We start from the raw sequence: 26921 nt of genomic DNA, 5'->3' as shown, positions 1-26921 counted from the left end.
CGCGAGCCTCGCGCTCGGCAACAACACAACGCAGCCGATGAAGCTAACACGAAGAGCGCCGTGCGCCATTGTGCAAAAGCCATGATGAGTTGCAGTGGTCGACTGGGAGCAGATTTCACAGCTCCGCAAGTGATTGGGAATGACTGTCTGGATATCTTAAGATGAACTTCTGGATTCAAATCAAACATCATCCATTGTGACAACTAAACATGCTACTACACAAGGATTGATCGACTGATTGATTGATTCAATCTCTTTATTCAATCAGATGGCACTATGGCATCCACGTGGGAGGGGTTAGAGTGTTGGATTAAGGAAGGGAGGAAAAAAAAAATAAAAGCATTCACTTCACAACCGGCGGTCGACGTCAGCCCAACGCTCGAATTCCCGCAAAGAGATGAGCGTAGCTTTGGCAAGCACGCCTTCCTTCCCGTCCCTCCCCTTTCCCTTTCCTAAACCAATAATAGGCCTTAGAGGCCAACCTTTAATAAAACCATTTTTATCATCATCGCCATTGGCTATACAAGAAATTATACAATCGATAAAAAGGAAGAGTTAGTCCACATTTTTGTTCACGGGATCAAATTTAAATTTCGTATCCTGCTCACGCTCCAAACTGCATTATTGCGCAACCGAAAATCAGTGTTTGCTTCTTGTCGTCGCATCTAGTGACGTAATGCATTAGTAATGCTAACCCCGTTTGCCAGATCACTTATTAGAAAGCATACCGCAACCGCAGCGTTATCAGCACTGCGCCAAAGAAGCACGAAATGCGGAAAGGGCGCCTGCACGGAATCCGGCGTTGGGGAAAAAACGGGAGAGGGGGGGGGGGGGGGGCGAGGCTCTAAATATGAAACGGTTCAAATAAGCGAGAAGGCCCCGTCCTTATTATTAAAGAAAATTCGTGCGCAAATAAACAGGAAACTGCACAAAAATCTACTTCCGCGTACGATGAAGCGCTTCCGCCCACTCGAGCAGCGGCAGCAGCAGAGGCCCGTGGCACATTATTTAAGCGTTACGCGCCAGTCGTTCGCAGCGGTGTCGTCCTCGCCGCCGCGCAATCAAAAACCGAGCGCAGGGAAGAAGAAGAAGAGCAAGAAAAGAACGAAAGACACAGCCACGCCTCCACACGCGCTGTCTGACGCAGATTACGCGGCGTTTGCTCGGAGCTACAACGTTGGCTTTGATATGCTGTCACCGCCAGAAGGAGCTCCCGCAGCGGATGCGGGAGAGAGAAAGAATGGAAGACACGCGCGAAGGAGGAGCGGTTTACACGGGCCCATACGCGAGGGCGCGTGAAGACACGGCGGCAGCACACGAAAAGGCTTGAAAGGAAAGCAGAACAGAACGGGACACCTAGACAACCAACGTGAAATGGTATCGTTATTACAAAAAAAGACGGGCTAGGCGCGTTCGTTTTTCTTCGTGTCGTGTCCCCCCCTCCCTTTATCCACAGCTTTGTTCCTCCCACGCCAGACTTGTTGCGCTGTGCTATATAGCGCTAATAACCAGACAGCCAAACAAATGGATAAAAAGAAGAACAAGAAAGGGGGGGGAGGTAAGCGAAGGCATGGAAAGGAAGAGATTCTCCGAAAGGACGAAAGGAAGGACTCCTCCTGCTGAAATGACACATGCACCATCCTCACAGACAAAATGAAGAAGAAAGAGAGAGAGAGAGCTTCGGCGGGCGTAGCAACCGGCGCAGGTCCATTACTTAGATCAAGAAATAGCCGCTGCCAGCAAAGACGCAGGCGCAACACAACGCCGGCGCCCCGTCACCCCCTTCTGTCCGCGAGGCTTGGATATGGTCGGTGGGTCGATCGCTGCGGGCCTCATAGAGTGTCACCGCAGCTGTTTCCAGATAACCGATGGAAGAGACGGCCTCGCACCGGCCTCCACCGTCACTCTCGCGAAGAAGGGCGGTGGTAGTGCTGGATGCGCGTTACGCGCATTGCGACGAAAAGTGGATCTCCACGAAGGGGACCTCGCCACGAAGATCCTAAGGAAGAACAAGAAAGAAAGAAAGAAAGAAAGAAAGAAAGAAAGAAAGAAAGAAAGAAAGAAAGAAAAAGAAAGACGATGAGGATGAGACAAATACACCGGGACGGAACAGGCACGGAAAAAAAGCGATCCACTCAGTCGGGTGAGGACAGAGGATGCCTCTCGAGGAGAAGGACCTCAGTGTGCCATGCCACATTACTCTTTCGGCTTCGGAAACGTGTATATACACAACTGTTGCAGGGTTGAGTTACCAACGTGTAGGGCGTTAGTGGTTGTCTTCTTGTGTGTTCCGTGCATAGGTCGTCATAATCACTCACGAGCAACACCCCTGACCCGCCCTTCCCTCTCCGTCTTGCTTCACATTGCTCCACATTTGCTCCACACTTGCTCCACACTTGCTCCCCATTCATTTCGCAGGCATGAGATAGAGCGGCACTGAGTGAACAAAGGCGTGAGTGGACATGAGTTCAAACGAGGAGTATGAGGAGTGAGTGCCGGTTGGCGTTAGTACCAACGAGACTCACTGACAGTGATATTTGGCCGACGAGAGCGTATGAACGTGAGTTACTGTCGTCGATTGTGAGTGTACGTGTACGTACGAGTGTGAGTGTACGATTGCGAGTGCCGGTCAATGAACGCGAGTGTGAGTGGATGCAGGTAAGTGCGATTGGAAGAGTACACGTGAGTGTGAAAACACGTAAGTGCGAGTGAGTAGAGTGCCTCCGAAAATATTGGTTAGCGTGAGTGAGTGAGTGAGTGAGTGAGTGAGTGAGTGAGTGAGTGAGTGAGTGAGTGAGTGAGTGAGTGAGTGAGTGAGTGAGTGAGTGAGTGAGTGAGTGAGTGAGTGAGTGAGTATCCGCCTATTCTACCGACTTATGGAACTTCCATGGCATGTACAAAATGATGAGTGCCGCAAAATTTTGCGGCACTCATCACACGGAAAAGAGGAAAAAGCGAGCAGCGATCGAGAGACGACGAACGAGCTAAGAGATAATGCAACGCGGCCAGCGAAACCGAAGGAGCCTCTTCCGAAGCACAGCGTTCATTAGTTGCCCGAGACTAACGATCAAATTCAAGCAAGGTGGTAAATGCGTGAACTACACGAGGACCTTATTGCAAATACGAGCAACGCAGAGATGAAAACTTTGCAGGTTCTGTTGCATAAAAACGAAAACCAATGCCACACGCCACTTAAGAGACGCAGGAGAAAGCATTACTACGTGGGGAAAAAGTGCAATAAATTAAAAAAAAACGAAAAAAAAAAACGAAACCAACGCCCTATACAGCAGCTTGATACGATGGTTCTATTCCAAGATTGTGTTTATACCGCAAAGGGGCCATCTGGATCCACCACGCCTCGTAAAAAAGAAGGAAGAAGAAACAAAAGTGAAAGAAAAAAAATACAAGGTAGAAGAACTGACCTTTCGAGGCGCAACTGCTGCGTTATACTGGCAGATAAATCTACATGCAAGAACGGACGCGTCGGAATACGGGACGCCGAGCCACTTGACGAAGTTACGGCTGCCAACACGCCAGAGCTTCTCCATCGCAGGAGAAGTCACGACAGCTACCAGTCACCCAAAGACGGAGGAAGGATCGCTCGATCCACCCGATGCACGTGAGGCGAAGCAACGACGAGAAGAAGGCACATCGAGGAGTTCCCTCTCCCCCTTGCCCCACCCTCTCAACATCCTTTCTTTTTCTTTCCGTTTTGACGGGGAGATCTCTTCTCGCTGTCCTGTTGACGTCCAGCCTAAGTGGCTCTCGCGGAGAGAGACCGTCGCCGCGGTCACTCGGTATTCCCTTCTCGGCAATTGCCACGACGAGAGGGATGAAGAGGGAACGAGACGGGGGCCTGTCCTGAACGTCGCTAGCTCCGTGTCTTGGAAATGGAACCGGTACGGGGAAGCCGCGATCGTGCTCAAGAAGCGAACCTGCGCACAAAGGCGGCTCCTGGGACGTGCACGACGTCGTTCCGGTGAGACCGGCAACGTCTCCTCGCTGGCAAGCGTCGTCGACCCAACGACGGCGGCGGCGCGCGCGCACGACGTCAACGTGAATGGTTATGTCGTCTTACCGAGTCTGCGATGGAAAGAGCTTCGGCACAAGCCCGAAGCGCCATAGAGAACGCCCTGCGGTGGCACTTAGAAGGACGGTTCCGCGTCCGCTTCTTTCCAGAGAGAGAGGTAAAAAGAAAGAAAAAAAGAAAGAACGAAAGGAAGAAAGAAAGAAAGAAAGAAAGAAAGAAAGAAAGAAAGAAAGAAAGAAAGAAAGAAAGAAAGAAAGAAAGAAAGAAAGAAAGAAAGACTTCGTGGACTTGCAGTTCTCTGGGTTCATACTCACAAGACAAGTTTGTACGCTTGAGCGAATTGTAGAAACAGACGCAGGATAGTCGCCATAACGAACACAATTCAGCGAAGCCAGCTTGCCAGATAGAGCTTGTCTGTTTCGTGAGTTCGCGCACGCACGCACGCACGCACGCACGCACGCACGCACGCACGCAGGCAGGCAGGCAGGCAGGCAGGCAGACAGACAGACAGACAGACAGACAGACAGACAGACAGATCGAACGTTGCATTTATCGTGGTTGCATTCAAATTAGGCTGGAGTTCAATGACTTAGCGCAAACGTGCAAGCGCACAGATGCCGACGGGCGATTCGTAGCTCCGAATGAGCTGACAGTCAGAAAAACGATGCGTTGCGTAGCGACCGATAACATCGCCAAAAAAAAAAAAAAGGAAACCAAGACGAAAGAGCCCTGCACACATGCATCGCACTGTTCAGTTTTCAAAATGTAACACGAAATAGACGATAAAGAGGGCGGAAGATCAAAAGCACCGGCGTCATTATTCCGGAACGAAAGTTCAAAGCCCGCGAGGCTGTTTCACTTTCTGCACCGCCTCTGGAATGAAACACTCGCGCCAACGATACCGTGACGTCAGCATCGAGAGAGCGCAAAGCGCTCGGAAGAAGCCCGAGGCAAAAACGATACATTAGGGGAGCGCATTAATCGAAGACTGCGAATAGGCCAACGGCAAGCGTCCCACGATGCTCTATTCGCTGCTAGATTGTGCCTTTCACGAAAGTTTTCGCCGAGCTTCGGGAATATTTGCCAATATGACGGGGTATTTGCATCTAGCCAGGCTGAAGCGACTCGTCTCTGTAAGTTCATCGTCCCTTGTCTCTACGAGGCAAGTCCCGAGGCAATATCTGGCTGTTAAAGAACTTCTGCGGCGACTAATTATAGGCAGTGAAGATTTTTTTCTATATGAACATCTCGTTAAAATTGGAATCGACGATATCATGCAGCCCTGTTCGGGCGCCTGCAGTCATATCACCAGCGTTAAAAAAAAAAGTGATAGCAGGCTGAACAATTTTTTTGTTAACAGTCGTCAGATTGTTCTTCCGCATTACAATGTTGAGGACAGTAGTACATCTGCAATCTGTTGTTAAACGTCGACGCACTACTTTTTCGCATTATAACGTTGGATAAATAAATGAGGCATGCTTGTTACACTTGTTACGGCTTCTATGTTGAACCGTCAGTGCCGGTGTATCAATAAACCCATTCAATGCCTTCTTACTGAGAAGCCGATGATGATATTGTACTTGACGCGTCGGTTAAGAACCTTAAATTTTGCGGTTTTACGTGTCAAAACCACGATATCATTATGAAGCACACCGTAGTGAGGGACTACGGATCAATTTTTACCACTTGGGGTTGTTTAACGTGCACCCAATGCACGGCACACAGGCATTTTTGCATTTAGCCTGTGTCGGTTTGGGATAGATATGGAACATTATATAATGGCTTTATCACACGGTATTTGAAAGCCTATAAAAATTAAGGGATAACGCAGGCAAGCCAGTGGTTTACGCATCACTAACTCCTGCTATCGCTCCCCGATCAAGGCCGGTATTGACACTAGCCGGAAGGTGATACCAAACTGCTCCGCGAGCGAGCTAAAAAATGTACGCGGTCGAGCAAAGCAATATATTGGGTGTCACAGGAACGATCGGTTGTTGGAGCGTCGATAACAATGCTAGCGACAATGAAGACAACTACGACAAAGACGGCTCGACAAAGACTGGTGACGACGTCATAACACTGACTACGGCATGGAAACGACGCTGGCGCGTTCAAAGGTGGCACGAAGACAATTAGGTCCAGACAGATGTTTTCTTTATTATTATTATTATTATTATTATTATTATTATTATTATTATTATTATTATTATTATTATTTTGCTCCTTTCATGTGACTTCCACTGCGAAGGAAACATGATGGTGATAAAGATGATGCTGACTGACACACGCGCACGCAAACACGCAAACACACACACACACACACACACACACACACACACACACACACACACACACACACACACACACACACACACACACACACACACACACACACACACACACACACACACACACACACACACACACACACACACACACACACACACACACACACACAACACACACACACACACACACACACACACACACACACACACACACACACACACACACACACACACACACAAGCAAACAAACGAACAATAATGTGCGCTCGCGTAACGTACACAACACACAAGCAGAAGCTCCGTCACAGAAACAAACTTGTTGGCTTACTCAGCTGCCTTTGCCTCATGGCTGATAGATGGATTCTCATGCACGACCAACGAGTGAAGGGCTAATCAAGTAAAGGAGCGAGCTACCGAGGAAGAAAGGAGTCCTCCTCGCAGTATAGTTACTGGGTACGAGGAAATGCGGGAGCAAATGCTCGTTGCGGAAGACGCATCAGAAGTGTATACAGCAATATTTCCGTCCACACACACACACACTTCGGCGATTCTCTGCCTCCTTCATCTCGACGCCCCGGCATCGAGTGGTCCGCGATGATAAATAACTGCCGCGAAGACTCTTAACGCGCTCATCCATCCTGCGCTTGCTCCCTTTTAGCGCTACGCGCTTCGCCGCAGCGTTAGAAGCTCTCCTCAGGCGGGACAAGGCACAGGGGAAAGCCGAGGCCGTTAGCCACGTGGCCGAGCTCTATAGGCCCACGGGAAGCCAACTTCCTTTCGACGACCATGTTTGCCGGCCAATCGCCAACGAGCGAGTCCGAGTCCCATTAAAGGGGAAGAAGGCCCGCAGTCTCATTACGGGATACTCACTTGCCGCCGAAAGAAAGTGTGAGAGAGAGAAAAAAAAAGAAACAAACACTAGATCAAAGAAAACAGCGCAAGCAGGCCAAGCGACGGTGCGTAGCGATAAGCGCGTCACATAGAGACAGGCCTCGCGAGACAAATTGGAGCCGGGCTCATCATACGCCTGTCCGGGCCACTACCGGCGAGAAACGCGGCAGGTTCGGCCTTAGTAGCGCTACGGGCAGCCACTGCGTCGCAGTCGCTGTACCGTCGCCCGTAGGGTTACGTCGAGACAGTCGGCGACGGCGACGGCGACGAGCAAGAGTGATCGCCGATGAAGGAAAGAGACCAAAAAGAGGAGGAGGATAAGGCCGGGGAAATGAGGACCCGGTCTACATAATAAGTACAGAAAACGGGGATGACACGGGAGGCAGGGGAAGCGAAGGCGGCGACGCATGTCAGTATATATAGGGCGAAAGAAAGGAAAGGAAAGGACGTATACCTCATTTGTATTCCAGCGATGTCGCTGCGTCGGGAGATAATCCGCCTTTGGGATGGTCTCCAGGCTCTCGGGAAGCGCGGGACGGCTCTCATCCGCATCTGCAAACGAGACGGGAGAAAGAGAAGAAGGCGATCCGTGTAAGAGCCGGTGTTGACGGCCAGAGCAACTGCGAGCGCAGCCGTTCACGCTACACCACATTAGCGCAAAGAGTGCGGCAATGCCGACAGACAGGCTGGCGGGAGGAGATAATCAAACGCCCGTAGAGTAACACGGGAAAGCCGGACTTTCGTTTGCGCTACTTGGCGAGCAACTTGTGTATGAGAACATGAAAACAGCGGCACGTGTGCCGCAGTAACTATCGAACGTTAACTATAGTGCAACAATGCAACGTCCGTGTTTCATGTTAAAGATAACAAAGCTCCCACATTGAAAAGCCTAGGTTCTTTTTCTGTTAAATATTATGTCGCCTCGAATACGAAGCTCGCTACTTGTTGATCAGCTAGGTCGTTCTGGCTTAAAGGTACTACTACTACTACTACTACTACTACTACTACTACTACTACTACTACTACTACTACTACTACTACTACTATTATTATTATTATTATTATTATTATTATTATTATTATTATTATTATTATTATTATTATTATTATTATTATTATGCTCTGTCATAGTTTCATAGTTTCACATATTGTTCAACTGCCCTTTTCTTTTCTGTTGTGTATTCATTTTGCGCCTTGTTGTATGTATTGTTTCAAGATTGTTACTTTTATTGTTTTACTGATATTCCCCAGCCTTTTTTTTTCTTTTTTTACGTATGCGTGCGCCATCACTCAAACTGCATGGTTGTTCCTGGGAACGCTAAATAAATAAATAAATAAATAAATAAATAAATAAATAAATAAATAATAAATTAATTATAATTATTATTATTATTATTATTATTATTATTATTATAAACAGCCATACAAACATCACATATCCAGAGAGAAAGAGAGAGAGAGAGAGAGAGAGACCATGGCTGTGCGAAGTCAAACACGGTGAAGGAGCATGTTTTTTTTTTTTTTTTTTTCTTCTACGAGTTGTCTGAATTGCCGCTCAGATACATTTTTTGCTTAATCCCGAGTGTTCTCGCACTTAAACCAGTCAAGTGTCGATATTTTCGATCTGTCTTGAGAAACATGCTCAACGTTGGAAATCAAGAAAATGGCTTGTCCACACTGAAAGTCTACTTACGGGAAAGACACGTGCGAAGGCAGACAAGCGCTAAAGATGGCGATAAGCTACGTCGTAATTCCGGCGCATCAATTTTGGGCGACAATTTCTCTTGGCTCGTCACGACATTTTCTTTCTTTCGTTCTTCTTTTCTTTTTTTTTTCACTATAGGTAGTTGCAATACAAGGCGTCTAACGTAAGAACTCGAACCACCGACCAGCATTTGAAAGCACGTAACTCACTTTAAAGTGGGAAGAGCAGGCGGTGACGCTACGTTCGAGTGTCTCATGTCGAAAAAAAAAAGAAAATGAAAAAAAAGAAACCTATGAATCTAAAAGTACTGAAAGTTGGGCGAGTTGGTAGCTATTCATGTTGAAACTGCAGCACGCACAGAAGAAACGAGGACACAAGGCAAAGGTAACAGACAGGCGCTGACTCGCAACTCAGTTTATTTTTGGAGGGAAATTACACACAAATATATATACCCAGTCTGACTAAAGTGAGCATGTGCAAGAGCATGCGGAATAGAAATAAAACTAATAAAGACATTTTGAAAAAAAAAATAAATTCAGTTGCGAGTCAGCGCCTTGTGTCCTCGTTTCTAGTGTGCGCGCTGCACTTTCACTATAAGTCTAGAGTGGAGAAATGTCGGGTGCAATGAATTGTTCTTCATAAACATCTGCTACCGATGTCGTGGCAGATTTTCTTTAATTGTCGTCAAGCGCCAGCTAGATTCTAAGAGGAAAAAATGTATAGACTAAGAGAGACGTGTTCAGCAGGACGCGATCACTTTCCGTTACGTAGCACTCACTTGCACATAACGCTATATTACGCTCCGCGTTAATCACTTCTTCCTCGTTCGTCTGCAAGAAACTCGAACCTAATGCATAAGCCGCTTACACGCGTCAAAGGTGTCGGAGAAATACGCCGCAAAACTTTTGAACAGGCGATGTCTGGGTCGAAGACTTGCTTTCTAGCTACACTGAGAGAAGACATTCGTGCTGGTTTTAAGTGCGCCTTCGAAACAAATTTTTTTTCCCTCAAGTAAGCTCTCTCAAGCTAGATATAATGCGGCAGCGTCAAAAAGTGGCTTTTCGAATCGTGTTCGATGCCGCCGTTGTCGGGATACAAACACATCAAATGCGGCTTGCGGACCGCGCAGAGAACCAAGGCAGCACACACTAACTTCCTTTTCTTTTTTTTTCTCCGAAAGTTGATGGGTAGCTGCTCGGACAACCTATAACTCAAAAAAAAAAAAAAAGACATACCACGAAATCCTCGCACAAGCGTGGTGACAGGGCAAACGTTGATTCACTAACCACAGCAGGTTCGATAACTAGTCTAGTTAGCAGTGAAGCGAGACCAAACAAGTTCAGAAAAATAGACTAAGAAAGGAGAGATTTCACAATGGTCTTACTTGGTGCAGTGACGAAACCAGTTATTAGTGGCCACACTGAATACAGAAACAAAAAGTAATAAAGAAATAAAACGGCAGAACGGGCCAGCGACGAGCAACTGAGAAAAGGGCACACGTAGAAATAAGCTCTCGAAGTAAGCTACCACGTTTCAGAAAAGAAAAAAAAAAGGACTTCTTTTTGTTGTAGAAAGAAAGAAAGGCGGAAACGTAAAAGAAATCATACGTATAACGGAATGAAGTCAGCCCAATAGGAGATTACGAAAGAGTAGACCACGGTACTTAAGCCGAGTGAAAAATGGGAGCGGCGAGGCCTCAACATCCACATTTGAGGCGTGTGTCGTGATAATGGACGCCGTGATATTATTGAAGCCGCCGCTCAGAAGTTCGGAAACAATACGCGGACTAGTATTGGTTAATAGGTGACAAAATCAGTTATATGACACATTCCGGGTTTTAGGTTTCCCAGAACAATACGCTTCGTCGAAGCTATAGCGAATAATCTCGATGTTTCACGCAGCTTTGTTGAAGTTATGAAGTACGCCTTAAAATTAAACAAGAAAGAAAGAAAGAAAGAAAGAAAGAAAGAAAGAAAGAAAGAAAGAAAGAAAGAAAGAAAGAAGAAAGAAAGAAAGATAGATAGATAGATAGATAGATAGATAGATAGATAGATAGATAGATAGAACTAAAGAAAAAGAAGGAAGAAAGAAAAGCCGCCCAGGCTACTAAGAGGATATTGTCCAAGGGTCACAGGACCACAAGGCCCAATATTTATGAGGTATATCGGAATGTATAGCCCGAGCCACTCAAAATCAGATTTTCTCTGCCCAGTCTCTTACTAGGAAAGAGAGAAGGTGAAAGAGATAGGGAAAACGAAATGTGATGCACGCAACATTACACAGCCACTTGCAACAAATACTAGCAAACTATTTCACATTATATTTTTTCTTCTTTCTTTGCCTGGTACCACTACACAGAACGTATTGCAAAAGCGCTTGTCAGACAGGAAGTTGAATAGGGCATATTCATCCATATTCTAGCTAAGCTCAGTGCATGATGGTATCCCAATAAATTGAGCGCTGGAACAAAATGCACGTGACTTGCCACTGGTTCCACATTCCACGCAGTTTAAGAAACTTAAAAAGTTTTCACAGCGTCTTCGCCAAAATCTATGTAAATGTCGTCGATCACTGCTATTAACAGCACAAAGTCCCTACAGTTCTACAGCCGACAAGAACATGATCGACGCCCCTTGGTCGTTAAGGATATAGTATAGCTAATTCATTATATAGGTGATTCATTCGACTTCAGCAATTCAAAAACAGGTCCTGTTACTTCGAAGACTACCACTAACGCGGAGCTAATCAATTCGCAAATGAGTTTTGCGCTGGCGTGAAAAGAAGCGACTCGGGCTGAAATTACGTCAGTTTAATGACAGAAGTAATCAAAATGCGCTGCAGTCATGCTTGTTTTACTCGTACGCTAAGGATTATAAAACTTAAAGAACGATATCTGGAGCTAAATGGCGTGCCCCCTTGTTAATATAAGATGAACCAACACATCGGCCGTATGTCAGCGTTGTATGACAAACCCTCGAATTTCGTCTTTAATGCAAGAAATCACAAGCGTGCGTGTTAAAAATGACGTCGCTTAGCTCAATGAACGATACTGAACGGCAACAGCGTTATGGTAAACACAGAAAACCGTTGAGCGAAAGTACAGGTGTTGTGACGTTAACTCCCATCTGTACAAAGACACCCCCGCCCATCCTCCTCAAATAACGACGTGACAACTATCGACAAAAAAGAAAATCAAGTTGTGAACAACAACGGTGAAAATTAAAACAAAAGGGAGGGAGGTGGCTATACAACGGCAACCTCTAGAAGATAAAAAAAACATACACCGTCATGTTCAGTACTTAAGGCTGACAAAACACTTACAGGAAATGACGGCGCAAACCTACTAGCCCCCTCTTCTAGCTCCCTCCCCCAGGCTCCGTCGCAAGAGAAGAGAAGAGAAGAGAAGAGAAGAGAAGAGAAGGTCGAGCGTCGGTGCGATTACGGCATGCATTCGCTAAAGACGGTACAAAAAAAAAAAAAAGAAGAAGAAGAAAAGGCGGCGCAATTTTACATCCGCGCAATATAGTGCGCGAAATGGCCCCGAGAAAGTTTGCAACGACCCCTTCCAGCAACCTCAGACAAGAGGGAGAGAGAAGGAGAGAGAGAGAGACGACGAAGGGACGTACGGGGACAAAACGAGCGCGCGCTCAGGCGACCGAGAACAACAAAAAAATCAGACAGAGAAGGCGGGCAAGGCGACCGACGGTGTCCTAATTCGCCGCTATGGAAGCGAGCCAAAGACAATCCCGCCCATCCAGCTCCCACGCTTGCCCATATACCACTGCATGGCAATTGCGCTATACGACACTGCCCATCCGCGCAAGGATATGAGTGAGCTGAGAGAGAGAGAGAGAGAGACAGAGAGAGAGGTGAAGAGAGAGCCACCCGCCGCGTACTTTATAGCCGCGACAGCCGGCCCAGCTCGGCAGCGTCATCGTCGCGGCCATCCACGGCACGCTCGGTGTCATACGCAGGGCCGTCACTCGGGGGGCTCAGGCTCGGGGAAGTTGTAAGGCGGGTGCCGTGGCAGGAAAGGCTATTAATGATGCTCCGAGAGAATTACCGAAACAGCGAGCCGACCGGTAATTGGCTTCGTAAGCAGGAAAGGGGGGTGGTACTAGGGAGAAGGAGCCCGCCAGCCGAGCACACGCCGCAGCAAGTAAGCCCCGTTACCGAGGCTTACGGGGCAGCCAATGCGCTTTAACGCCGGCTCGCTGATATAGCAGCGAGACACGGAAGCAGGCAGGCCGGCAAACTCCCAAGGTTTCGGTCGCGCGCGGTGCCCTGCGGCGAGTGTGTCTGTTGTTCTTTCCGGTAAATGCGCTCCCGCGTGCACGAACGCATGCATATACGCGCGCAAACGCGTACTATACTGACACACATATAAAGCAGGGACCAGGAAAGGACGCCGGCTGGGCCAGCATTCGCTTATGAAGCGGCGGTCATTACACGTATGCGCCGCGGGGCCACTGTGTGCATGTGCCACCACGCTCGATTTCTTATAGTTTGTTTGTTTGTTTGTTCTACCCTGAACAATTCACGTAACGCGTCCACAGATGGCTTCTGCGAGGAGTTTTCATTAATGACGCTGCACTTACTTGCAACGAAGTTTCGAACCTTTATACGTGTATTTCTTGTTCTTTTTACTTACATTACACCCAATTCACAGGGCGAAAATAGCTGCCGGAAAAATTTTATACGCTGCAGCGGATGAATCGCGTGTCCGCGACGCCGCGCTGATGAGTGTGCAGTAAAACATCGTCGTACGCAGGTCGTGTTTGCTGTACACAGTGTTCTTTTGCAGAGTGTAGCCGTGAGAACTAATGACTATATACAAGCAAAGGTACTAGAAGTAAACGAAATAAGTCTATCAAACATACTCGGCGCACTCGGCCCCTGGGCAAAGAATACTTGGCGCACAGCACTTTTCAAGTACATCGGACAAAGCAGCATAGACAAACAGTTCCACCGTGGCAGTTAAGCCCAGAATACCAGCCAGTAGCTACGCGCGCGCGCTGGCGCTTTTTAATCTTCTTCTATAGGACACAGGCCGTGAGCAGGCTGTCTAGTTAGCTACCACGCACGGGCTTGTTCGAGTACGTTTGTGCGCGTGTGTGTTGTGCACGTAGGAATAATTGCATACGCCATCTCTATCATCTAGAGCAACACGCCAAACGTACGGCCCACGAAAAGCTCTCCTCCTCTCAAAGCTTGCCATCTCTCACGGAGTGCTCAAAGAATACTGAAACAGCGCAGACGCACATCATGCCTGAGAAGATAAATTACTGGCCGCTCGTATATACTTAGCATGAAACGCATTTTTCTTCCACGAGCAGCAAGTTGCTCCTTCTTCGAAGCCACTCTCAGGGCCTTTAGGTCACCCTTTTCTTTATTGCGTGCTTTTTGCTCCGAAAAGACATACAGTGCGTATAAAAAAGGTATATTTGAGGAAGGAGAGAATTAAATATCGGGGGCCATGAGTTGCCGTGAAGAAAGAGTCGATGTTTCTGAATATCCTCCCTGCTCCCCACCACTAGTGCTACCTCTCTCTATTTTTTTTCTCTCTCTCTCTCATCTTTTTCTACAACAACCACGCTTCGGAATCCCCGACGTCGAAGGCTTTACAAATACAGGACGGATGCGTTCAACGCTAAGTGCATTTAAAATTCGGCGGAAGCAACATTGCATTACGGCAACTCAATCGACCTCCTCAACAGCCGCAGCCCACTCAGCAGGCACGGGCCCAAGTTCGCGCGAAGAGTTCTTTGCTTCCAAGTTTTTTGGAGCAAAACTTTTTCAGGGAGATACGGGAGCTAAATAGAAAAAAAAAAGCAAGAGATAGAGCCAACAACATGGGAGGCCCGAGAAATAGACGCCGGGAGCAACCTTTAAGGCTAATACCGAAGCGTCACGTCGTGAGCTTCGGCATTCCAAGAGAGCGAAAGAAAGAGATAAAATCAAACAAACCCTCCCCGTCTTTTGTGCTGCTCACCGGACTGTGCTGCTCGGTCTTATAAGCCACGGCATCGATCAGAGCTGGCTTCGAAGCGGGTCGGCCGCGTATAAGCGCTGTCATGAGTTTTATATATCTTTTAGGGCGTTCTTCCCATATCTCTTTTTTCTTTTTTTTTTTACGATCACGCCTGTTGTTCATTGTTTTTTTTTTCGTTTTCTTTTTTCGTTGTATCGATAAAGACACTTCCTTTCTTGGTTTTACACGCCATTTATTTCCTCTTTTCACGCTTTCTCGGGGGCAACGTTAACGTGGATGATTCGATTGTCCCGTCGCTTTTCGTTCAGGCGGAGTGGTTGCCTGCTTCTTAGAGGAGCGGGCAAGACAGAACAACCCAACCTAACTAACTAACTAACTAACTAACTAACTAACTAACTAACTAACTAACTAACTAACTAACTAACTAACTAACTAACTAACTAACTAACTAACTAACTAACTAACTAACTAACTAACTAACTAACTAACTAACTAACTAACTAACTAACTAACTAACTAACTAACTAACTAAGTAAATGACTGATTGAATAACTGAATGAATGACTGACTAACTGGCTAAGAAAATGACTAACTGACTGACTGAATGAGTGACTAAGAAAATAACTAACAACCAAACTAACTACCAACCTAACTACCAATCTAACTAACTAAACTAACTAACTAACTTCACTAACTAACTAACTAACTAACTAACTAACTAACTAACTAACTAACTAACTAACTAACTAACTAACTAACTAACTAACTAACTATGGAAAGAATGGTCAAAACAATAAACTAACTAACTATGGAAAGAATGGTCAAAACAATAAAGACCACCCGCAGAAAAGTCAGCTGCTAAGCAAATCAGAACTTCAAAAATACTCCAGTTGCAACGTTGCGACAGCAACGCTCTACCAGCACAGAACGCTTCGAGTGATTTCATCGTTTTGTTCGACGGTGCAAGCACGCATTGGTGTTCTCCTTATATTTCGTATTACTGGACCGCACTATACCACGTTCTTGCAGAGTGTCGTGAATTTCATCCTAATCGCGACATACGCTTTAACGCGCCTTGGCCCCTTCCTTATTTTTCCCTGCTCCCTGCGACAAACTCGTATAACCGGTAAATTTTCTCAGAGACGTCACTGACGCTAAAAAGACAGCGCTGATACTCCGACATGATGGTAAGCTCAAGAATGAAGCGTGCGTGCAATATAGGAAGAAAAGAATAAAGCAAAGGCAACGACCAGACGCGGACGCTGGAGGAAACGAACGAAAGAAGAACGAGATCTCAAGCTTCAGAGTTCGTCCATCTTAGTTTTGGCCCTCCCAAGGCTACGCCACCAGTGCAAAAGAATACTGACAGACTTTTTAGCTCTTCGTTCTCGTCCGCCTCCTGCACTTCCGCAAAGCCGCTTCCCTCTTTCCCAACAGATGCGGCAGTGCTCGTAAACAAAAGAGCGCCGTTCACGGCAGAATCGAAGCCTGCATAAACCATCTCCCCCCACCCCCCTCCTCTTCCCTCACCCACCCTCGCGGCTTCCTTGCTTGCAGCACGAGAGCGCCCGTCATATTCGCTTTCCGAGGCGAAATGCTTGTTTCTGTCAGGGCCTCTACTCGTCGGGAATTCCCCTTTATTCCCCCGCGGGCGGGACTAAAGCTCGTCCAAAGGAGCTTAGGGAAGAAGGGACCAAAGACGACCAACCGGAACAACGAAAAAAAAAAAAAAATGGCCGCGCCAAAGCCTTCTTCGCCGCCACCCTCGCGTTCCCTCCACGTCTTCCCTGCAAGCCGCTGCGCGCTTTTGTCTTTGGTGGACGCTGCGGCCTTGCGCCCACCGCCCCAGGATATGGCGTCCAGACGCAATCGACGTCGCCCATCCATCACGCGCTCGATCCGACCACGCGGTGCTCGCGCTGCCTCGGGGGGGCTAAACGCCAGCGTGAGCTCGTCCACCAAGCCAGGCCTCTCCTCTTGCCCCCTAGGCGCGTCGGCAAAGGGCCCGCACCCACAAACACACACACGCCCTCCGGTGCAAGGAGTGTTTCCGAGTGACGCCTGTGTACCAATATGGGACGGCCGAACGGAAAGCGCCTCGGCGTCTTCGAAGGGCCACTAAGTATAGAGACATCAAATCAGACTCGACTCGTATCTTTACTTTTGACACGTATCTCCCCCGCATTTCATCGCGGAAAACTATTGCTTGTTGCAGAAAAAAGGAAGACGAGAGCCTTGCCAAACAGTGTCTTGCTGTGGACATGTGAAGTTTTCTGCGTGTCTGAGCTTCTTTCATGCGGCTATGTAGAACCACCGGTCCCGGTAATGGAACAAGAGTGACACATTTGTAACAGAAGCAAAAAAAAAGGTCGGTATTTTTTTTTATTATTATTGTTCTTGACTGTATGCAAGGAGATGTTGGTGGCTGTTAGACGGCGCCGGCTACTCCTCTTCTCTTAATTCATAGATGAGCTCTAAAGAAGAAAAACAATCTGTCGCACAAAGAATAGAGAAAAGAATATAGTGATAACAGTTGTGAAGGTCACATTAACACAGACACATAAAAAAAAATGTTTCTGACAGTTCGCAAGCATTCGAATGTTCATGTTGATAGAGACACACGGCGGCCCTCGTTGGCGGAAATTTCAGCGCACACAAACACACACACAGAAGAACCACAGGAACACGGTAGTAAGAGCGAATCTGGAAACGCATAATTATAAAAATGTCGAAAAAAAAAGAATAGCTTCGATAAGTACGGCGTCGTGATAGAAGTTACAATAATAAAATTCAGTAACTTTTATAGATATTCCCGATTCTTCCAGGAACTGTACTAATCTGCGTGCTGCACTGTGTTGCAAGTGTTCTGATGTACCCAGAATTTTATCTAGTGATAGTTGTCCTTTATCCAGGGCATGCATCTTCGCAAAAAGCATCTTGAAGTGAGTATCATAATGTTTGCAGTGCAATAGCCAGATGTTCTCCGTCTTCTTCAACTTCCTCACAAGAGCACACAGCATTTCTACCTTTTTTCTACCTTGCGCAAGAAGCATTTAGTGCGGAAATGTGCTAGTCCGAAGTCTATGGCTTGCTGTTTTTATTGAGCGGCTGGTTTTAATAGGTATGGTGAATATTGTAACGATTCCTTTCGCTCGATTCCAATCCTTTCTTATCGCCAACCGTTCACGGCCGGCCGATCCCATTGATAACATGGGCGAAACACCGCTCGGACAACTGACGAAGCACGATAAGGAAAATAAGTGTAATAGGATTGTTACATTATAGCGGCCCCGTTAGCCATACTCGCATAGGAGCTCTCAGAATGTGCTATCCGAATTCAGTCAGCGTTTCACTAAACTATAGCAAAACGGTCTGATGTCGTCTGCTCGTGACGTCTGCACAAAACAGACTACATGTGAGTACGATCTTCTGGGCGCAACATGCGCGCGCTGCCGACATGTGCATGTGGAAATAGCCACTGAATTTGCCGATCACTTCTAGGGGTCAGTGAGCTAGACTTTAAAAGCGTTGGGCTGAAAAACTCGCCCAAAGAAACACCGCGCAATACTTTGAGCGCCATGGTGACCTTCTGCTTTGTTTTATATTGTTACCTTACAGCTTCCTAAGCGATGTTAAGAGAACACCCGCGCCTTCAGCTTTTGCAACGTATTGCTACATCCCACATCGCATTACTTATAGCTTTTCCACTCCGAAGCATAAATCCGGCTAAACGTCCTCGCAGAAAACGACTGTTTAACGCTCTTCTTACCAACCGCTACCATCGTTTTAAACTCTACAAGCGGCATTAAAATATCATACAAGGAGCGCAATCCTTGCGAGAATTTTACTAGCGTCGCCGCAGCTTTCGGCGGTGGGCAACGACGCGAGAAGAGCGATTCGTTTCGGCCCATCAGCTGAATCCCGGAGAGGATTTACGTGGAGAAGGAGGAGGCTAGGGTCGTTACTCACATATTTCACAACACCACGATCAGACGTACAAGTTTCCCAGATTCATGGCTACTAATGTGAACATAGATCGTGCGTTCAGCTTCACAGCACTAGGCTAACTTTTCGTAGCACGCCCGTATTCTGCCAAGGGCTTTACTTCACCAAGGACTTGCGGACGCTTGCTCAACTCCTGCCGACGAAAAAAAAAAAACGTAGAAAGAAAGAGAGAGAGAGAAATTAAAAGCTAAATGCAAGGCAGGTAGTTAAACAGGACTGAGCCCGATTTGCTACCTTGCACTGGGAAAGGGGATTGAAAGAAGGGGAGAAAATATTAAGAGACGGCGAGGAATAGAAGTGTTGATGCGCACTGCAGTCGCCGACGTAATGAAAATCCTCAGCGTTGTCACCATATCGTAAGAGCCCGGTCGAGGAAACTGAAAATTGAGATTCGCCGTGCCATGTGTGTCTGATAAGAGCGGTATTACTCCGACATGGTGCCTTTACTTTGACCGCAGCTGTAGAATGAACGCGTACTTCCCTCGTAATAGAGTTGTACGAAGGTGAACGGCTCAATGCTCAGGTAAGTCTATGCGCGCGGTTGTCTTGGATCTAACTGTAGGTTCGCGGCCCCGACGATTTCAGCTGATTTGGGCGGCTGCTAATTTTCGCTGCCAAGGACACGGGATGCACCTCTAGCGCCAATTGCGTCCGTAAATGCTATCAATACGAATTCAAACGTGAACGTGACAAACAAACAAAAACGAACGAACAAAATCACAATAAAGTTTAATCTCCCTTAACACTCAGTATGCGTGGCAAAGACGTGACTAAGGAAAGAACGAGAAATTTGGGGACTATATAGCGTGCGCTTTGCGACCGTCTAATTACAACAGTGTCAAATTTCACTGTTAACTGATAACCAGTTAAAGCTGTCGCCGTAATGTTTTCTCTCAATTAATGTTTCAATTAGCACCAGCAGTATCTCGAGTGCTGCTGCGTTGTCGTACCGGCTGGCCACAAAGAGACGAACTCTCTCGGCCAGAAGCGACGTACTTCCACTCCGTAATCCACTCGGCCGTCTGTATAGTAAACGCCGACCGAGCATCGCGCAGCTCTCCGGATCAAGGCAACGACGGCCGAGCTGCCGCTATAAACATTCCAGGCAGGCGCAGCCTCCAACCTAGAGCCACCAGCGCTTCTGACGAACTATATACGCTACCGAGAAGGGGACGAGGACGCGCGGCTAAACTTTTCGATAAGGGAATTTGTTGTTGCCGCTGCCGCCTGCCCGCCATCGGCGCTTCATTTTTCAAGCTTTCCGAGCGAGGAAAAAAAATGTGCCGCGCGCCTTTGACGGCGGCTCACATGGGCGGGCGGGCGGGCAGGCACGGCAGGCAGGCGCCTTTGGGCGCAGTCGCCGACTAGGAAGAACAAAAGACCGCCAAGACAAAAGGAAGAGGATCCTCTTCTCCGAGGAGCTGAGCTGTCCGATACTCCCCTGTAGAGCTCCTACTGCTGTTTCTCTGCTTCCAGAGTGTTTAGAATAGAAAGTTAAGGAAAGAAAAGAAGCGAGACAATGCAACAAATACTTTCGATTCATTTTTCCGCTTTTCCCTCTCGCCTACGACATCGCCGTAGGGGAAAGCGGGAGCCTAGGGAGCTGGCAGGAAAGGAAGTGTTCAGCCTCTCTTCGGGCAACGGTGTTAAATTTACTTCGGCGTGAGAAGTAAATTTAGAGCAAGAAAAAGAAAACGTGAAACTAGAGTGAAGAAGGTTTTGATCGCTAAAGAAGGAATTGTGTGCGACGAACTCTTGGTCTTTGCCGAGTAGCGTTACCAAAAGAGGCACCACGCTGCTGGGAATTTGCAGAAATGCGGAATACCGGTAAGCCCCGCAAAAATACCATTAGAATGAAGAGTAGTCAGTTTGTTCTTTTTCTTTTTCTCTCTTTACATTTGTTTGCGAGCTGTCGCGCTTCTCGAAGATTGAACACCCACAGTATCGGCGCGAATGCAGCCCTCTCCGAGCGGCGGCAATTTGCCACGTAGGAGTGGAGCGCGTCGTTCACTCAATAAAAGAACAAGAAATCTATACAGCGGACATCTGTCTTCTTCCGCACGGTTCGGCAACAGACACAGCTCTTCGGTGAGCTGGATCACTTTGGAGGCGCGAGGCAACGAAGGACGAGAAGAAAAGGCATCGTAAGATACCTAACTAAGTGTCGCTACCAAACCCTCGCCCACGTTTCTTTCTCTCCCTCTACTATTTGATGACGAGAATAAACCGAGACGACTGCACCTATTTCTGATGTAAACACACAACCCATCAAACCTATTCGCTTACACGAGTAACTCTACACGATGCTACCGAGGCATGTATTCGACGGAGCCATGTTCTGTACCTTCGCACAGTCGGCCATTTCTTATTTTCTCAACCTCCGGAATAGCCCTGGACGTTCAATGAAATGTGACAAAATATTCATCTTAGCGTTGAAAATAAGAATTACGTTCGCACCGAAGCTTTCCTTTTTTAAATCAGACACGTTTGGTGTTGGCATTCGGCGGTGAAAGTGCGGCCGCCAACCACTAACCACACCGACCACAAAAATGAGCGAAAGAGCACATTAAAACTTTTTCGCTTTGATAGAAAGCCCTCAGGGCTGTGCCACTCCGCAGCACAGCAGTTGTTATCCCTGCATCACCATACACGAGGTTTCTGTGTAGTATCGGAGGTTATTTGCAGTAAAACTGCGATGATATTGCGAGAAATGTGAGCGAACTGTATGACACCAGTATGCATGTGCACTCGGGCGCACCCAGCCACCCGTATTGTATAAAAGTCAAAAAAAGAAAAAAAGAAAAAGCCTACTAGTTTTAAGGAAAGAGGAAAGAAAAAAAAGAAAGGTTAGTCGATTTAAGTATACCATTATGATATAACGATTAAGCAACGGTCGGGCCATCCAATCGTTTGAGCCATTCAAGGACAAAACGCTGCAGCCAGGCCTTGTTCGCAAAGACCTTCCAATGCCACATTTATAAATGTGGCGTGGCATAAACTTTTATCAAGAAAAAAAAAAAAAAGAAAAGCAAGACATGGCGGGGACTTCCGCATCGAAAGGAAGGTCATTCTAAGTTACGACATTCCCCTTCGACTCAGATGCTCCGCGCTGTTTCCATTTTTCATTACACTTTTTTATCATCATTTATTTAGAAGATTCGCGTTCGATGAAGTGACGACAACCATAATATGGATCGGCCATCACAATGCCGCAGACAATTCGAATAAAACAAAACAAAAACAGAAGCAACTTACAAGAGAAAAGAAAACAACTAACTGAAGATAAACAACGAAAGATCATTGCCGGAAAGGAAATGAAAAAAAAAAGAATAAATAAAAAAAAAAACAAATCTCGTGAACGCGTGCGTTCGCATGAGCACTATAGGGAGTTTCATGGCCGCCGCTGACGACGAGTGTATCGACGCATTGTTGTGGGGACACAAAAGGGCGAGTCAACCGCGAGAGCGTCGTGAATAGAGAGAGAGAGGGTGAGCGAGCGTGGCCTCGCGGTGGCGGCCGCTTATCTTGAAGAAGACCGAGTGAACGAGATACGGAGAGAAAAGAGAGAAAATGAAGAAGGAGGAGGCTTAAAGGAAAGATAAGCCAAGTAGAAGAAGATGAAGGAGCGAAAAGAGGTCGATCGCGGACACACACAGGAAGCGGGCGCCTACGGTTAACGACGTAAGAAAACCGCCCCTATCGCCGTGTGTGGGTTCCGGTCAGGGCCGACCCCGACGCCAGCCTTTGAATTTCCAGAGATATTGAAATGACGAAAACATACGACGTACGAGGGCCACAACCAAGAAAAAAAAAGGGGGGGAACGAAGAGAGAGATAAGAACATAAGTATACGGAATTTCGCACATTGTCCTGCGTAAATAAGTTATTCGCTATCAAAGCGCTGGTTGGATTCCTGGAGCCAGCCAGCTTCCTTGAGCTGTTAGTGTGGACTTTAGGAAATATATCATCATCATCATCATCATCATCATCATCATCATCATCATCATCATCATCATCATCATCATCATCAGCCTATATTTATGTCCGCTGTAGGACGGAGGCCTCTCCCTGCGATCTCCATTTAACCATGTCTTACGTTAGCTGATTCCAACTTGCGCCTGCAAATTTCCTAACTTCCTCACCCCACCTAGTTTTGTGCCGTCCACGACTGCGCTTCCCTTCTCTTGGTATCCATTCTGTAACTCTAATGGTCCACCGGTTATCCATCCTACGCATTACGTGGCCTGCCCAGCTCGATTTTTTTCTTTTAAGGTCAGTTAGAATATCGGCTATCCCCTTTTGCTGTCTGATCCACACCGCTCGCTTCCTCTCTCTTATACGTTAGGCCTAACATTTTTCGTTCCATCGCTCTTTGTGCAGTCCTTAACTTGTTTTCGAGCTTCTTTGTTAACCTCCAAGTTTCTGCCCCATATGTTAGCACCGCTAGAATGCAATGATTGTACACTTTTCTTTACGCGGTATTTACGCGTTCTCAAATTTGCCTCAAAAAGATACACGCAGGACACGACCGCATCTTTGAAGGAAGCTGCAATGACGTTATTGAACGGCAACCTAAATAAGTGTTGTGTTGTAAGTGTTGGAAACGATCAGGAAGGATTGTCGAGGTGATGATTTAATTGAAAGCGAGCAAGCGTGAACTACAAGATGGCGCGAACCGCGACCGCAGCCACGTAGGCCTTCGCTGTTGATAGAGGCTAAAGCCGAAGGACAGCGTAATAGGTGCATATTAGATCGCAGAGTGTAGCATTATTTTAAAGGAAACATGGTGTCAGTGTGTACGCGGGTTTACGATGTGTTGCTTCAACGAATATGACAATGAAGTGTGCATAAGAATGACCAGAAGTATGCAAGCAAATGCTTTGTTCGAGTAAAGGCTTGCGCGTAGAGGGCAATGTGACTATTCGTCACTATTCATCGCTATATTCGCTGTGGGATTTCGTCCATGAAGCAGGACTATTCCCAATTGAGTTGTTTTATATTTTTATTTTTTTTACTGTTCTCTCTTTTTCATAACATAAGCCGGCGTGCCATCGACTTCAATAATAAAGCTTCTGTGAAAAACCTGTATAAAAGCCTACATGACGTACGTCCATTTGTGAAAGTCTGTATAAAGCTGGAGGATACGTACAGTGCAGCGCGAGTCGGAATAGCACGAAACCAGTAAGCTAAGATAAACCGGACCCACCGTGGTAGTTAAGTAGCTTTAGCGTTCATGCTGCCGCGCACGAGGTCGCGGGTTCAATTCTCGACCGCGGCGCCACCGCATTCCGGCGGAATGCAATAATGTTTGTGTGTAGTGCAAAACGGCGTCCATAATAACCCACTCTAAATGTTAGGGACGTTAAACGCCAAAATCTTTGCGAGAAACGGGGAAGCAAAGGCGGTACTAGAAAACTACAACAAATGCCACAGAACGCGATACACCAGGACAGTGCTTAAATGATATATATTATATATACTCCCAGAGTTAGTTCTAGTTGTAAAACATAAATACCCCGGAAAGCGGATGGGAAAACGGCTCCGCTGTAGCTCAATGGTGAGAGCATCGCACGCGTAATGCGAAGACGTGGGTTCGTTCCCCACCTGCGGACAGTTGTTTTTTCATCCGTTTTCATTTCCATTAATTTATAATTTCTTTAATTCAGTTGGTGTGTGCAAGTAATTTCCCCTATGTTGTTCTTGGTGTCAATGTTTATGTTTATTGGCTTCTTATGATATATATATATATATATATATATATATATATATATATATATATATATATATAATCCTGTGATGCTGTGATGAACAATTCGAGTGAAGAAACGAGTGAAATAGAGTTCGAGCTACTGAGTTAAATTATATTAAGGAGCCGCTCCAGTGAAGATTGCATAGTGCCGCAGGATTTGACGTATCTTCTTTCCTTTTAACCCATTTCCCCAAACAGGCCTCGAGCCATCCCTTAAAAAATATCACTCTGATTAGCTCTACAGTTACAGCGCCTCCTAGATTGCACAAGGCTTGTGCACTTCGATCCATGGCGTCATGCTACGGACTGCCATAGAATCTATAGTGGGGATGCTCCCGAGTAAGCCGCGGTGATTTTGACGTCACCGCCTTCGTCACGCCGGCTTGACAGCGGAAATTTCGGTCCAAGCAGCATGACGTCATAAATCAGAGTGCACAGGCCTGTCTTATGGAGGCTGAACGGCCGCAGCAGCGCGGCAGCGCCAGTTGTCCCCTCGAGCAAGTTTGCGTGAAACTTTTGTGGCACAACTAATGTGAATGAGTCGTAATAATCTGCGTGCACGCGGTGCCACGCATGCAGTCCTGCACAGCACTACAATATGCATACACGCCGTGTCGTCTAGCTACATCATCTCACGCGCCGGCAAACAAAGCTTCGCACGCATGAGCGCGTCCAGCACGGCGTGCGCGAAGACATTCTGCGACTTATATCACGCGGGGTCGACCAAGTCGGAGCCACGTTAAGTACGCTGGAAACGTGACAGCTCATGCTGTGTGAGATGTGGCGGGATGCTGAAATATTAAAGCACCTTTGCTGCCGAGTGCCGCCTTTAAGCTCTCAGGGTACGAGCATCCTCATATTCAGTCCTAACAACAACTCCATGCAGTACAGCGAATGCTACTGCTCGTGACAACCAATCAGTGACGAGGCCCGGCTGCCTGTCTCGGAGGAAGGTCGGGGGCTCGACATTACCAGTTCAATTTATCGTTGCCTTTATATATACATTTATATAGTGAGCTTAAACACGAAATACTTGTTTGTCGACTCCACAGTACAGTTGGAGACGCGTTGCGTTTGGTGAAGGCACATGTAACAGTTTACACACGCACACCTATCGACCCTATCAAGTGCCCGCTAGTAAGTACTTCCGTGAAGCTTCCGCGCAATCAGCGTCGAGCGGAACGGGATCAGAGGCGAACAGTGGAGCGAGCCCTTCTTCTGGTTCTCTTTTACGATTGGCTGACGCGACACAGAGCGTTCGCTACACTGCGCGGAGTTGGTGAGGCGAAGCAAAGTTACACATATCAGCTGCCAGAGGAACCGCGCCATGAGCATCTCGTGACGACGAGCGCGATGCACTTAACTATTACGAAGCGAATGGCACGCAGAAAACAATGGAAATGGACAGGCGGAAAGAGGAACTCTGCGCGCGGCGCCGCAGTTAGGTTAGGCACGTACTCTCAGACACCCACGCGCGGAGACACCTTAGGAATGTTCGCTAAGAGTGCCCGCCAACAAGTTCCGCGTCCACCGCCCAACGAACTCGCAGGGGGGAGGCGCATGCAGCAGACTGTGTGCAGAGCGCGCCCCGGGGAGGCACGGAGGACCTCATCCTTCCTCACTCGACATCGGCACGACTTCGCTTCCGGAAGCAAATAGCGCCAACGAGCGGCCCATTATTTGCGTTCCAACAAATTAGGGCGCGCGAAAGGAAACGCGGAGAGCTTTTGACAGGGGGAAAAAAACCCGCAAAAGCAAGCAAATAAAGAGGCGACGCAAAGCGAGAAAACGGACGACATAGCGACCGAGCTCTATCGCGTGTCTTTTTTTCAAGCTGAGAAATGGCTAAGCCACAGGGTTTAACGGTCAGGCACGCCCGGCCACACAATAAGAAAATAAGGAAACAATGGAAGTTCGGCTCTCATTCTCAGTTTCTAGGCGCAGTTTCCCCCCAGAAATAGCTAGAATATATATATATATATATATATATATATATATATATATATATATGTGTGTGTGTGTGTGTGTGTGTGTGTGTGTGTGTGTGTGTGTGTGTGTGTGTGTGTGTGTGTGTGTGTGTGTGGTAGTGCGGGCGTGAATGCGTGCGTGCGTGCGTACGCACGGCTTAAACGAAACCGAAAGAGCTTCGAAGCAACACGGACTCATCAATTTAAAAACACCGAAGAGCGCGCGGCGCCGTTCGATCGCTTAGCGAGGCGGAAGGACCGCGGTTCCAATATTGCGAAACAGTGGTGGGTATAG

The 26921-nt window shown here is 47.2% G+C and overlaps 1 protein-coding gene across 4 annotated transcripts in view; it reads right to left on the bottom strand.

Annotated features, from left to right (window-relative positions):
• LOC119446537 (calmodulin-binding transcription activator 2) overlaps window positions 1-26921 on the bottom strand; it is a 493330-nt gene that overhangs the window by 149722 nt on the left and 316687 nt on the right. For all 4 annotated transcript variants that reach the window (XM_037710984.2, XM_049664202.1, XM_049664203.1 and 1 more), the window contains one exon: window positions 7664-7761. In XM_037710984.2, coding sequence (XP_037566912.1) covers window positions 7664-7761 — 98 coding nt within the window. The remainder of the gene's footprint in view (window positions 1-7663; window positions 7762-26921) is intronic.

The sequence above is a fragment of the Dermacentor silvarum genome, chromosome 3, assembly GCF_013339745.2.
Source record: "Dermacentor silvarum isolate Dsil-2018 chromosome 3, BIME_Dsil_1.4, whole genome shotgun sequence".
Lineage (NCBI taxonomy): Eukaryota > Metazoa > Arthropoda > Arachnida > Ixodida > Ixodidae > Dermacentor > Dermacentor silvarum.
Note: the sequence above shows the minus strand (reverse complement) of the source record. Positions and strands in the feature narration are given on the sequence as shown.